This window comes from Chrysoperla carnea, chromosome 4 (assembly GCF_905475395.1).
Source record: "Chrysoperla carnea chromosome 4, inChrCarn1.1, whole genome shotgun sequence".
Taxonomy (NCBI): Eukaryota; Metazoa; Arthropoda; class Insecta; order Neuroptera; family Chrysopidae; genus Chrysoperla; species Chrysoperla carnea.
Window position 1 is genome coordinate 5,858,855 of NC_058340.1, and position 12,348 is coordinate 5,871,202.

The 12,348-nt window shown below is 27.3% G+C and overlaps 1 protein-coding gene across 3 annotated transcripts; it reads right to left on the reverse strand.

Moving 5' to 3' along the window:
• Positions 1 to 280: 280 nt before the first annotated feature.
• On the reverse strand, positions 281 to 11,687 carry LOC123297242 (zinc finger CCCH domain-containing protein 11A-like). Of its 3 annotated transcripts, none has more exons than XM_044878827.1 (6): positions 11,541 to 11,687; positions 11,073 to 11,169; positions 10,895 to 11,014; positions 7,184 to 7,361; positions 6,894 to 7,043; positions 281 to 1,278 (listed from the first exon to the last, which is right to left on the reverse strand). In XM_044878827.1, exons 2-6 carry the CDS (start codon positions 11,130 to 11,132, stop codon positions 398 to 400), a joined length of 1,389 nt encoding a protein of 462 aa, XP_044734762.1. In that variant the 5' UTR covers positions 11,133 to 11,169; positions 11,541 to 11,687; the 3' UTR covers positions 281 to 397. The 3 variants fall into 3 exon arrangements, with proteins under 3 accessions (XP_044734762.1, XP_044734761.1, XP_044734760.1); XM_044878826.1 differs by lacking the exon at positions 11,541 to 11,687 and adding an exon at positions 11,392 to 11,509 and having other exon boundaries at positions 7,232 to 7,361; XM_044878825.1 differs by lacking the exon at positions 11,541 to 11,687 and adding an exon at positions 11,392 to 11,509.
• Between the last annotated feature and the right edge of the window lie 661 nt (positions 11,688 to 12,348).

Sequence of the window (12,348 nt, forward strand, 5' to 3'; positions counted from 1 at the left end):
TCTACCTTACCTTTCTACTCAACGTATTACACCTTAAAAAAAAACGCATATATAACACCTTAGATTCAGTATTCATAATGTATAAATGATCTACTTTCTTTCAACCTCTTACCTATTTCGTAATCTAAAGCTTTCAATAATACAACAGACGTCTCTAGCTCAAAATATATTGAATACAATGAGCTTTACACAATTTTATTATTCAAGGTGCGGCGATATTAAGGTATTTCTTTTTACCAAATCAAAGGTTAAACGATAAAAAAAAAACGATTAAGCAGGCACTCAATTTCTTATATTAAAATAAATTATAAACTACAACAAAAACAAAATGAATAATGATATTTTTTAAAACAAATGCATTAGTCAATGAATTTATATAATAAAATTGTAATAATTGCTAATCGTTCTCATTCAACAGCTGATCAATATCTTGTAAGATGTCATTCGAATCTGTATTATCATGCCTTTGTTTTTCATCACTTATATGTGTGTCCTCATCCATGGTAACATCGTCATTATAACTGTCTATTTGTTTATGTGGTTCCTCATCCTGAATATCGCACATTAAATTAGGCACTGTTATCATTTTCGATCCACTTAAATTATCAGTATCACAAACAGTACTTTCATTATCCACCAATCTTTGATCGACAGACTTTTCACTTACCGGAATTTGAACAAAACTATTATTAGAATTACAATCTGTGATTGATTCACAAGATATTGATTTTTTCCTTTGTATTTTTAATCGTTTGCAATTACTACTGTCCATTAAATCGGTAGATAATGATCGTTTTACACGATTTTGTGGTTTATCATCATCTTGTGTTTTATTTTTTAACGCACGTTCAGCACGTATTTCATCCAGAGTTTTTATTTTAATTTCCGGTGTCGTAATATTGGTTGCATTATTTTTTTCTAATTCGTTTTTAGCTTGTAATAATACATTTTGTACTTTTTCCAAAACATTAACTTTAGGTAAATTACGAGTATCTGATGATTTTCTCTTTCGTATCTCTGTTAACGTTAAAATTTCAAAATCACTATCCTTTTTCTGTGATAATCGGGTTGATCTAAGTCTTTGGCGTAAATCTTGTTCGTCATTATTTAATAAATCTTCTTGTTCTAAACAATTTTGATTTCCATAAAAATATAAAGCTGCTGATGCCTCTTGAATCTTTTCAAGACGTATTTCTTCTAATGTTTTAACACCTATATTACTAAATCTTGCATTGTTGAATTTAACAGGAGTATTGGATGTGCTTTCATTGTCTGATTCTGCAAGAATACACCCGCTATTAGTTCAAATTTTCATATAAATTGGTTAGTGTTTAAATTTTTTTTAATTATAAATTCTGTTTAAATTCTCCAAATCAAGTGCATTCTTGCAGTTCAGTTAAAAAAAATAAAAAATATACACAGGTTGGCTCTAAAATGTTTTAACAACACTCACAACGCTCTATTATATACAGGGTATCTTTTTTAAGTTGAAATATGCTTGAAACTCGAACAAAGTTTTATCGATAAAAATGCTTCAAGCAAAAAATCAAATCTTAAGCAGACATTAAACTTGATCCAGGCTTTCGGCCTCAATGAAAAGCTCACACTATTCCATACCTGGTAATAGGTAGATGAAAACTTTAAATTAGAAAGTTGTTATCGAATAAAAAGATAACATTTTTTTGTTAGAAACATTTTTCCGCAGACCATACAGTTTAGGCAAAAACGAACTGAAAAGTTTTAATTTTTAAAGTTTAAAAATTTTGCTAATAAAGCAGAACAACTGAACCAAATCCAATAGCAGCCAATTCAAGACCTAACACTTTATAATTCTGAAACGATCCTAAATTTTTCTAGTTTTATTAATAGGCTGAGAAAAATGGATTTTAGGCATGGTATGAGCATAATATACTAAAAAAAGGGAAATTTTTATATTTGAAGAGTTTCTAACAAGTTTTTAGTCTAAACTTCGGCAAATGTTTTAAATTTTTAACGAGAAAACCATAAGATTAACGCTTTTTGTAATAAACAATTTGCTTAACTTAAATCTTAAAATTTCTTGGTCTAGAAATTTGGGGGATGCTAATTACCAACCCCCTTCCCTTGCCCCAATTTTTATGAATTGGTATTAATCATAATTTTTTAGCCAATAAAATATACCATCGCCGCCGAAATATAAAAAAAAATTTAATACTTGGTTTTATTAAAAGTATTTAAAAAAATGAGTTCAAAATTGCTTAAGGGTCGTATAAAGATAGTATAGAGCAACTTACAATTTAGCTAAATCGACAATTTTTGAGCCTTATTATACATGAGCATTGTAAAAACCTTTTGGAGGCATCCTTTACCTGAATGCAAGAATACACTCGCTATTAAACCATAAAATACTTACATAAAAAAAGGTTTAGTTTTTAAATTTTAGTAGGTAAATAATAAATTTTGTTCATATTCTCAAATCAAGTGCATTCTTGCAGTTCAGTTTTTAAAAAAAAGAAAAAATATATATATAAATAATTGACAGATATCGTTTTTAAAGGTATTCTTTTATTCTTTTTTCTTTTAATGATCATCAGTTTATAATTTTCTTTTAATATACTCTCAATTTGTAAAAACAAAAAAATTAGTAACAAGTTTTGTAGGAAGGTATTTTTTTTATCATAAAAAAAAATCGTTTAATCGTTTCCCAAATAATCCTCACCCAGTAAAAATTAATTCAATAGGCATAAGAGTGTGTGGTTTTACAAAATACTTTCACAAAACAAACAAAAAATGATAGTTTTTTTCCAGCGGAATAATTAACACAAATTCCAACATATGAACATTTTCAAATTCGATTTTAGTGTCGTTTATTTTTCGATCGTTTTATTTTTTGTTCACGTGTTTTCATGTATTTATTAATCCTCACAAAATTTACACAATTTACAAATATGTGTTGATATAAAACTAATGAGCAATTAAATAAATAATAACATCATGGTTACATAAAAATTATATCTATTTTTTATTATTATTTTTATTATTTTTTTTTTTTTAATTATCACAAATGTACTACTAAATATTGTTTTAACAGACAGACGTGTTTTTTTTTTTTTAATACGTATTACATAATAATTTATGCAACCAAAGTACGTAGTACGCACCCATATCATCAGCTAATTATAAAAAATGTGAGAGCTATTCTTGCTCTTGGCAACTTCTCTACTTAATTGATACCATTTATATATTCTTATAAATAATAGCTAGCTATATTTATATAACTATATGCATATATATGTATATACAGTGTGTCACGGATAGAGGTAACTATACTTGTAAATTTTCTTATTTCCATTATAAGAAAAAAACACATTCTTTATAAAAAATTATGCTTATTCAGAAAAATATAGAAATGGAAATGTCTAAGTTGGAAAGATCTTCTTGATTCTTATCGAGAATTTTGTACTAGAGTCATAATTGTTGCGAGCAACTTTCCTTAGTAACATTTTGTCAACTTATAAAAAGTCAGGGTAGTTTTCCAAAGAAGAAAATAAAGGTTCTTAATTTTTTTTCTACCCTGTACATTATTTAGAAATTTTAAATACGCCTACATACTTTTCAGAATAAGCAAAACTTTTTATAAAAAAGACTTTTTTCTTAAAATGCAAAATAAAAAAATTTCCAAGTATAGCTACCTCTATCCGTGGACATACTGTATAAAAATATACATATATACAGCAGGGAGACAATTACTTCATGTCATCATGAATAAAATCATTCTCAACTAGAAATACTGTCAAAATTAAGGCTTGTTTACTTTCTGTATACATCAACCTTTTACCCCATCATTCTTAAACATAAAAAAAATTTTGTTCTGGCAATTTGAAAAATCCTAAAGTTATTTCGATTAAATTTAAAAATGTTGGTTTTTAGTCTAATGTATTTAGATCGAAGACTTAAGTTTTTGAAATAAATCAGAAGATTTTTTTGAAACGAGGGCATCAAGAAAATCTTATATTGAAAAACGCAATTTTGTCCGTTTTTCCGATAAAATTGTAAAATCTTCCGATTATTATTTAACTTTTTCCAGGAGTGATAATACAGATGTTCGAAAAAATGATTCTCTTAATCAACTGAATGGAATTTCGTGTTGTTAAAGTTTGCATACAAATTTTAGATGAAGAAGATGAACTTTTATCGGAACGGTCAACTTCGATCTTTTCACAAACTGAATGTTAGATGATTTTCCACTATAATGAATCGATCGAAATGATATTATGAAATTCTCTGATTATTCCACAATTGAAGCAAAAATTTCCAAAAAGAATGCTGTTAGAAGATGATCCATTTAGAGACATTATTCTGATGGCAAAAGCGATGGCGGAACTATTAATTATTACAGAATCTTAGGATTAATTTCCCATATTTCGACGAAAATTCATTTATTAAATTAGAATTTCAAGAACCACGAATTTTATATCAATTTTTATATAAAATCGACATATATTTCCATATAATGTATTTTCGTTTGAAAAAAAAAAAAACTTTTGACGAAATTTCCTTTAAATGGCGAGAGAAATTCCCATGAACTACTTGTGTTCAATTCTGATTAATCACGATAATATCGAAATATGATGCGCTAGAATTCACGTCTATAAAACAATAAATAATTCGAATTTCAAAATTTGCTGTCAAAAATCAATAAATCGAAAATATTGCCGAAATATTTTATAACCTCAGTTCTTTTGAATTTTCCCGGTTGCTCACCATCCTGAATATTAACAATTGAGCATATAATATTTTAAATACAAGAATTATTTCTCGAACAGTTGTAATTTTCCAAGAAAAAAAGGAACAGAAATACATCAACATTCCTGTTTTCCAATAATGTGATTGGAAACCATTGGACACAGTCTCGCCTTTCTGGTCCCAGATTCTACTCCACTTTCGCTTTAGGAACGAATCTCGGATATATTTTTCAAAAACTTTTTCCTAAATACACCAGACTATAATATACTAGATGAAAACGATTCTTAACATATTTTTATTTATAAATTTTGTCATATTTTTTTTTAAAACTGTTTTATTTGTGAATAAGTTTTAAATTCGAGTGACGGCAATTTTTATTGAACAATTTTTTCGAGATTCTTAATTGTATATTTTTTTTAAGTACAATTTATTAGTTATATTCACATAACATACAAAAAATCAATTTTTGTAAACCAAAAACAGGAAATTAGATTGTTGCAAATTACATTCATTATTATTATATTTTATGGCAGTGCCTAAATAAATTTTGTTATTACAAAAAAAAATATATATATATATATAATTGCATTTTGGCATTATTTGCCAAGTAATATTTATAATGTATAAAATATAAATAACAATTGCACATTAAATTAAGAAAAAATAAACATTTTCCTATAATTCGTAGCTGCAGAGCATTTTGAAACAAAAAATTTTTAACAAACAAAAAAAAGAAAATCTCAACAATAAATAAATTATGATTAAATAAATAAATATTTAGAACTGTTAGAGAATGCACTTCAAGAGAAATAATAAACAAAATTCTATTTAGAAAGTGACACAATATCTTCTAACTGATTTAAACAGAAAAAAATGTAATACAGCCACAGATAATTTTATATATTAAAAGTGTCAAAATCTTAAAACAAACAAAAAATTTTTTTTAACTCTGTGTCCAAATTAATTCTATTTTAGTACGAATTTTTCTAAAATGGTATACGCAATAAGAAATAATTTTTTTTAAAGTGTCTACTAACTAAATTAAATGGATAAACTTACAAAATAAATTTCGTGAATTCGTACAATGAATAATACTAAATAAAAAGAAGAAAAAAAAACGACAAACCTAAAGTTAGAAAGAACCGAACAACTATACAATTCAAAGCAAAAAAAAAATGTATTTTACAATTAATATTATTTATAAAGAAAGAATTAATTTTATTATATTTTTACACCATAAGCTAGTTAGCGCCAAATATTAATATTTAAACAAAAATTATATTTCAAAAAATTGCTCCTGAAATATTCCTTCAGAATATACAATTGCTCCACTTATATAATTAACAGACAGTGAATTAGATATTCAGGATTAAAAATGCTCCTTCAGAATATATAATTGCTTCAGTTAAATAATTAATAGTTAAAACATCAAATTAATTTATCATTTAATCCCCACTAACGCCATCTTTTTCTTTTTTTTTAATATTAAGAGACAATCGGGAATTAAAAATTATTAATTATGTATAATTACTAATTATTTAAGTGGAGAAATTGTATATTCTGGAAGAGCATTTCAGGAACAATTTTTTGATATATAATTTTTTATCAAATATTAATATTTGGCGCTAACTAATTTATGTTTTTTTTTTACTATTTATAATTATGAATTAATTCACTTTGATTAATACCCTTAAATATAAATAAGAAAAGGAGACTTTGTTTAATTTTTTCTTTAAAAAAAAAAAAATTATCTGTGACGACTTGGATAAATTTAATATTATTAAATGTAATAATTATATTTAAAGCATCACAGTTTTAGGATTAATGTGATGAAAAATTGTCAAAAAATATTGATTCTAAATGAAACTAGAGTACTGTATGTAGTACGTTTAAACACGTTAGCATCAGAGCATATCAGTTCCAACTAACAAATTCAATTCAAAGAGGTATGTTACAAAAATTTGTTTTATATAATATTCGATAACATCACTTGATTTAGTTTTCAAAGTAAATTTTTTTAAAGTTACTTCTAAGTTTTGCTTCAATGAATATTTATTGGTAATTGTTTATATTTTTGTGGTAGATTTGAATTATTGTGTTTATTTTTTATATGTAACTAGCTATGTTTTAATTTACACAATGAAGGTAAAGCTAGTACAGACGCATACCTTCTTCGAAGTTCACAACAAGTGGATCAACAGATGGTGTTCCATATGTTGGTGGCTCAGTGTTAGTTTGACTAATACGGCGGGATGTCGGTCGTGCACATTCAATTTCATTATTAGACAATTCGCCAGCATGTTGATTATTTTCCATTGCTAAAAATGATCCCTTTGATTTAATAACGTAACGTAAATATGTACTTGATTTTTGAATTTTTTTTTTTTTTAAATTTAAGATAACTGAATAAAGCCACCAATACAATCTATTCAAATCAATTTCACATTATTGATTGTACCTTGACGTCTATTCCAGTCAGACCGCTCATTTTTCTGTTCATGCGTACCTTCAGCAGGAACCGGAGGCGGTTCAACATTTACTGGTTCTCGTGGATTCTTATGTTGGAAGGGACAATGAGGTTTACGACATCCACTAGGTTGTGTCTCCCAGTAACATGGTATTGCTTTACGATTTTTCTGTAATAATAATACAAATTTTATTAATTATAATACCAAGAAAAATAAAAAAACAAGTGAAAACAAAATATATTTGAATTAATTGTTGAAATGCCCTGTATAGAAATTGTTAAATGTTAAGGCCTGCCTAATATTTTCTATAAATTAGAAGTCTATAAAACCAATACAACTACAATTTTTTCGTTTTTCGAGAATTTTTCACTAGACCACTATTTGCCTGCAAATTTTCAGCCACCTATCTCTTATAGTTTTGGAAAAGATGGACACCAAAATTTTTGGATAATTTGCGCTCTCACGGATTAACAGTGATGTTTACGAAAAAGATGTTTCAAACAAAAGTTGTTAGTTTTTTATAAGGAGTATTTTTTAAAATTTAAACTCTTGTTCTGTCTCTAACGGCTTACAAGATGGGTCCTACGGACCTAAGATTCTATAAATCTATATTAAAAAAAGAAATCTCTTTTTACATCTCGAGCACGCTATAAAAGTTTCAGCTTGATATCTCTTCATTTTTGAGTTATTGTGCTCGCAGACGGACAACCAGAAATGGACTAATTAGATGATTTTATGAACACCTATACCAACATTTTGTTCGTATCATCAATACTTCTAAATCTTACAAACTTGGGACTAAAATTAGTATACCATGATATATATTTCATATATACAGGGTATACATTAAAATAATTGGTGTTTTTTTTCCTGAACATTTTACATTTTCAGATATGTGCCCTTTTCAAAATTGCATATTCAATTAGAATTTACAAAATAACAAAAAAACGGATATTTCATAAATTTTAGTTCTTCTATTAAATTGAAAATTTTCTGGACGCCTATTTACAAGAAACTTCGTAGAGATTAAAAAAGCACATTTCTAGAGACATATTTATGAATCTGATTCTAGCTATGGTTTTGCAGATACATTCGTACAGGTAGATTTGTTTTGGAAATAATAAATCTGCTCTGGGAAGTGACACATTTGTACTTGACACGATTTTAATCAAAAACTTTTCATTTTTATATCATACATATATGTAATATGCAAGGTATACTAAGTTTAGTCTCAAGTTTGTAACGCTTCAAAATAGTGATGCTACGTACAAAATTTTGATACAGGTGTTCATAAAATAACCTAATTAGTCCATTTTAAATTGTCTGTCCGTCCGTCTGTCAACACGATAAATCAAAAACAAAAAGAGATATCAAGCTGAATTTTTATAGCGTACTCACGACGTAAAAAGTGAGGTCGTGTTCGTAAATGAGCAACATAGGTCAATTGAGTCCTGAGTCAGTAGGACCCATCTTGTAAACATGAGAGTAGCAAAAATTCAATACAAAAATTTTTTTTAAAGAATTTTCATAACTGGTACCGTTTTTGATTGTAAAAAGGGGGCTCGTCACATTCGAGAATTGTGAATTCAATTGATAAATTTGAACATGTCCATTAAATTTTGAATATAAATAACCTATCCCAAGCTTCTTCATCTATCAATGTTATTTGACGATATATTTCCGAAATAAAGAAGACTCAACCGTATTTGTAGATATATGTTTCCGGAAGATTTTAACTTTTTTTAGCTTCAAGTGAATAATTTTGATGCGGATAACTATATTAATTAACAACATAGCAACATATGCTAAGTGCTAAAACTAACTACAGAATTTCTCTATAATTCCTCTAAATGATGATTCCAATCGGCCAGTCAAATCGTGAAAATTAACATCGTTAAGACATCTTTCTTTAGGACTATTTTAAAGTGAGAGCCTCAGTTACGGTTGAAACAACTATAAGCACTCGAAAGATAATATTGCTAGTAGTCTACAGTACAGAGGAGGGGTACATAATTTCATGAATAATACTTCTACGAAACTTCGTGAGTGGATTAATTTCAGTGTAACTTACAACGTTTACATTTGCGAAAACTTTGAAAATTGGGGCGTTTTCAATGTGGAAAAGGGAAAAAATGTCATTTAAACAACCGATTGAAAAAATATGAACAACCATTTGCTTTATTCTTGAATGTAAGATAAATGAATATAATAAGAGAGAATAAATAGTGACCTACAAAAATACTGGTCCTTTTGGCGTGGCCTACAAATTTTATGAGCCGTTTTCTCAAATCTACGTCTTAAGCATGTCAATTTAAAGACTATAGGTTATCAACCGTAGTACATGTATATACAATATAATATGCCTTTTGAACAATAAAACTAGGATGTTCTACTTGACGCTTTATTTGAAATGTTATTCAGTAAAATTAAAATGAAATAATTTTCTTTTAAAATATGCTCCATTTAGATTGTAGGCCACAACATTTTTTGATCATAAAAAAGCTCAAATTTCAAGTGCTTTTCGTGGCCTACAAGTGTTTATAATAAAACATATAGCCGTTAAATTGACATGTTAAAGGCATAGATCTGACAAAACGGCTCATGAAATTTGTAGGCCAGTATGAGCATTTTATTTGACTGATAATCAATTAACATTTGTGTAAAAAATTAGCCGGTTATTTATAAATTTCCATATTCTTGTTATTAGTAATTTATATGTCGAGATATAAAAATTTTTATTATATATTTTTCTTATATGGCCCAATTATGTTATGGATCACATATTTTATTGCATTCTACATTTCATTTAAAGTCCGAAAAAAAAATTAAGAGTGTTGTTTAGGGCGAAGGTCTGAGGAAACACTCATGAAATTTGTAGGCCATTATGAGCATTCAATTTTACTAATATTTATTAAACAATTCTGTAAAAATTAGCCGGTTGTTGATAAATTTTCATATACTCGATTTTCCGATATGTTGAGAGTACTATTATTATGTCTTATTATAGTTATCTTGAATTCAAGAAAAAATCAAATGGTTGTTCATATTTTTTCAATAGGCCATTGTAATTGGCATGTTTTCCGTTTTCTACATTGAAAACGCACTCATTTTGCGAAGTTTTCATAAATGCAAATGTTACACTGAAATGAAGCCACTCACGAAGTTTAGTAAGAGTGTTATTCACGAAACCATACCCCCCTATTTACTGTAGACTATAGTATAAATTTGCAAGTTAGGGCTAAAATAGCAATTGAGATTAGAAATTTTCTCTTTAAAAGATGAATTGCAGCTGGTCTTTTTGTAGGAATTATAACCATAATTCGTGTAGGTATTATAATCTATAATCGTGTAATTATTACTTTAAATTGAAATAAAAATAGCATAAAATTTCCCAGAAAACTGATATTTTTTAAATTAAACTTAAAATACTCGTGAATAAATTTTATTTAACCTTTCCGTTCAAGAACGTAGGGCTTAATAGACCCGTAGTTTAAATTTCGATTGTCCACCATTTTAGATCAACGCATGCGATCAATTCTAAAAAAATTCTCTGAAAGATTTTTGAATATCATTTACGTTTAATTAACTGGTATAAATGCGGTAATAGTGAGTGGTATTGTAATATATATGCAAAAGAAAATATGTATGGATCAAAATGACCCATAGTGTTCTCCGAAGGTTAAATCAATTATAAGACTTACCCTAAGTTCCATATGACGAAAATTGCAATGTTGATTTAAGCATTTTCCTTGTTGCCAATAGGAGCACATAGTTTCACAGCCTAAAGCAGAGGGTTCGTGACGAAAAGTGCAGTTGTCACCCTACAATAATCAAACATGAACATCTTCATTTTACAAAAACAGATTTAAAAATTTTTACCTTAGTACACGTTGAATAATAATAAAAATAGCAATCATTGTTTTTTCTAGGAGACTCCATTGCAGTTAATTTATGAAAAAAATTATCCAATTGTTCCCTAAAATAAAATAGGTGGCTTAGATATACAGTAATAAGTAGGTCTTCAATATTAAGTGAGGCTAAAGTATTTTCATTTTTCAAGTATGATTTAACAAACATGTATTTACATGTAAAATCGTTTATTAAGTAAAAATAAGCACTATTTATCACAAATTAAATAGAATTTACACATTCTAAGTCATATTTTTAAAAACAGCATGGGCAAGCTATGTATATGTACCAGTAATATGGACGAGGCATGTCGATAGCAAATGTCGAATTTGGCATAACGAAAATAATGAATTTAAACGAAAAATATATCAACCTCACTTAATATGTTGTTTGTTTACAACAAAAATATGAAATAAACTAAAAATAATGACAACTTACCACTATGTACTCGTCACTTGTCCCAGGCGTCGTTTAGTTACTCAGACACTACTGTCATCTGTTTCCGGTCAATTATATTTTCATTTGTCACTTATTTAAATTCAATACGAACTAAATACAAATGCTATTTTAATTCTACTATTTTAAAATATTTTTCACTTTATTCTTTCCACATTTAGTTTTTCAATCATAGAATCCCCTAATTTTAATAAGATCAAAATTGAATGTTTTATTTAAGGAAAATAAAGTATTTATCACGATCTAAAAAACCATGGTAATCAGTTTTTATTTTAATAATCATATATAACAAAATTGTTATACGTAACTAACAATAAATAAAATTTGTATAATCGCCGCTAAATAGATCTCGAAAAGTCGCAAACGTAATATGTACAAATAATCAATAATTCAAAATAAGTTTTTATATATGTACAAATAATCAATAATTCAAAACAAGCTTTTATTTAATTTAAAAAAAAAATTAATTCGATTAATTTATTTTTATTTCATGTCCATGTTTTTCATGATGAGTTTAAAATTTTAAAAAGTGGTCCTAAAATAGGATTGCTAAATCGAAGTTCCAAGAAATCGAGATATAGTGAAATTAATTCAATTATATACTACCGAATTATAATATAGCCCTGGGCCCGTGACAGTAAAACTGCGCTCACACGGATTTCGAAATTTCGCATATGAATCAATACTATTTAACGATAGGTACAATATGGACTAGGTGTGCCAGAGTTTATCCTGGCAGAAATATTTTTTGCCAGGATTTTTTTACATTTTACTGGTGTGGCAGATATTT

What these genes read in the sequence shown, in the direction of transcription:
- LOC123297242 (XM_044878825.1), bottom strand. Translation starts at nt 11,438, where the DNA reads ATGCCAAATTCGACATTTGCTATCGACATGCCTCGTCCATATTACTG. An exon ending in TGACTGGAATAGACGTCAAG is followed by an intron (nt 7,044 to 7,183) that starts GTACAATCAATA and finishes GATCATTTTTAG; the next exon opens with CAATGGAAAATAATCAACAT. An exon ending in TGTTGTGAACTTCGAAGAAG is followed by an intron (nt 1,279 to 6,893) that starts GTATGCGTCTGT and finishes GTATTCTTGCAG; the next exon opens with AATCAGACAATGAAAGCACA.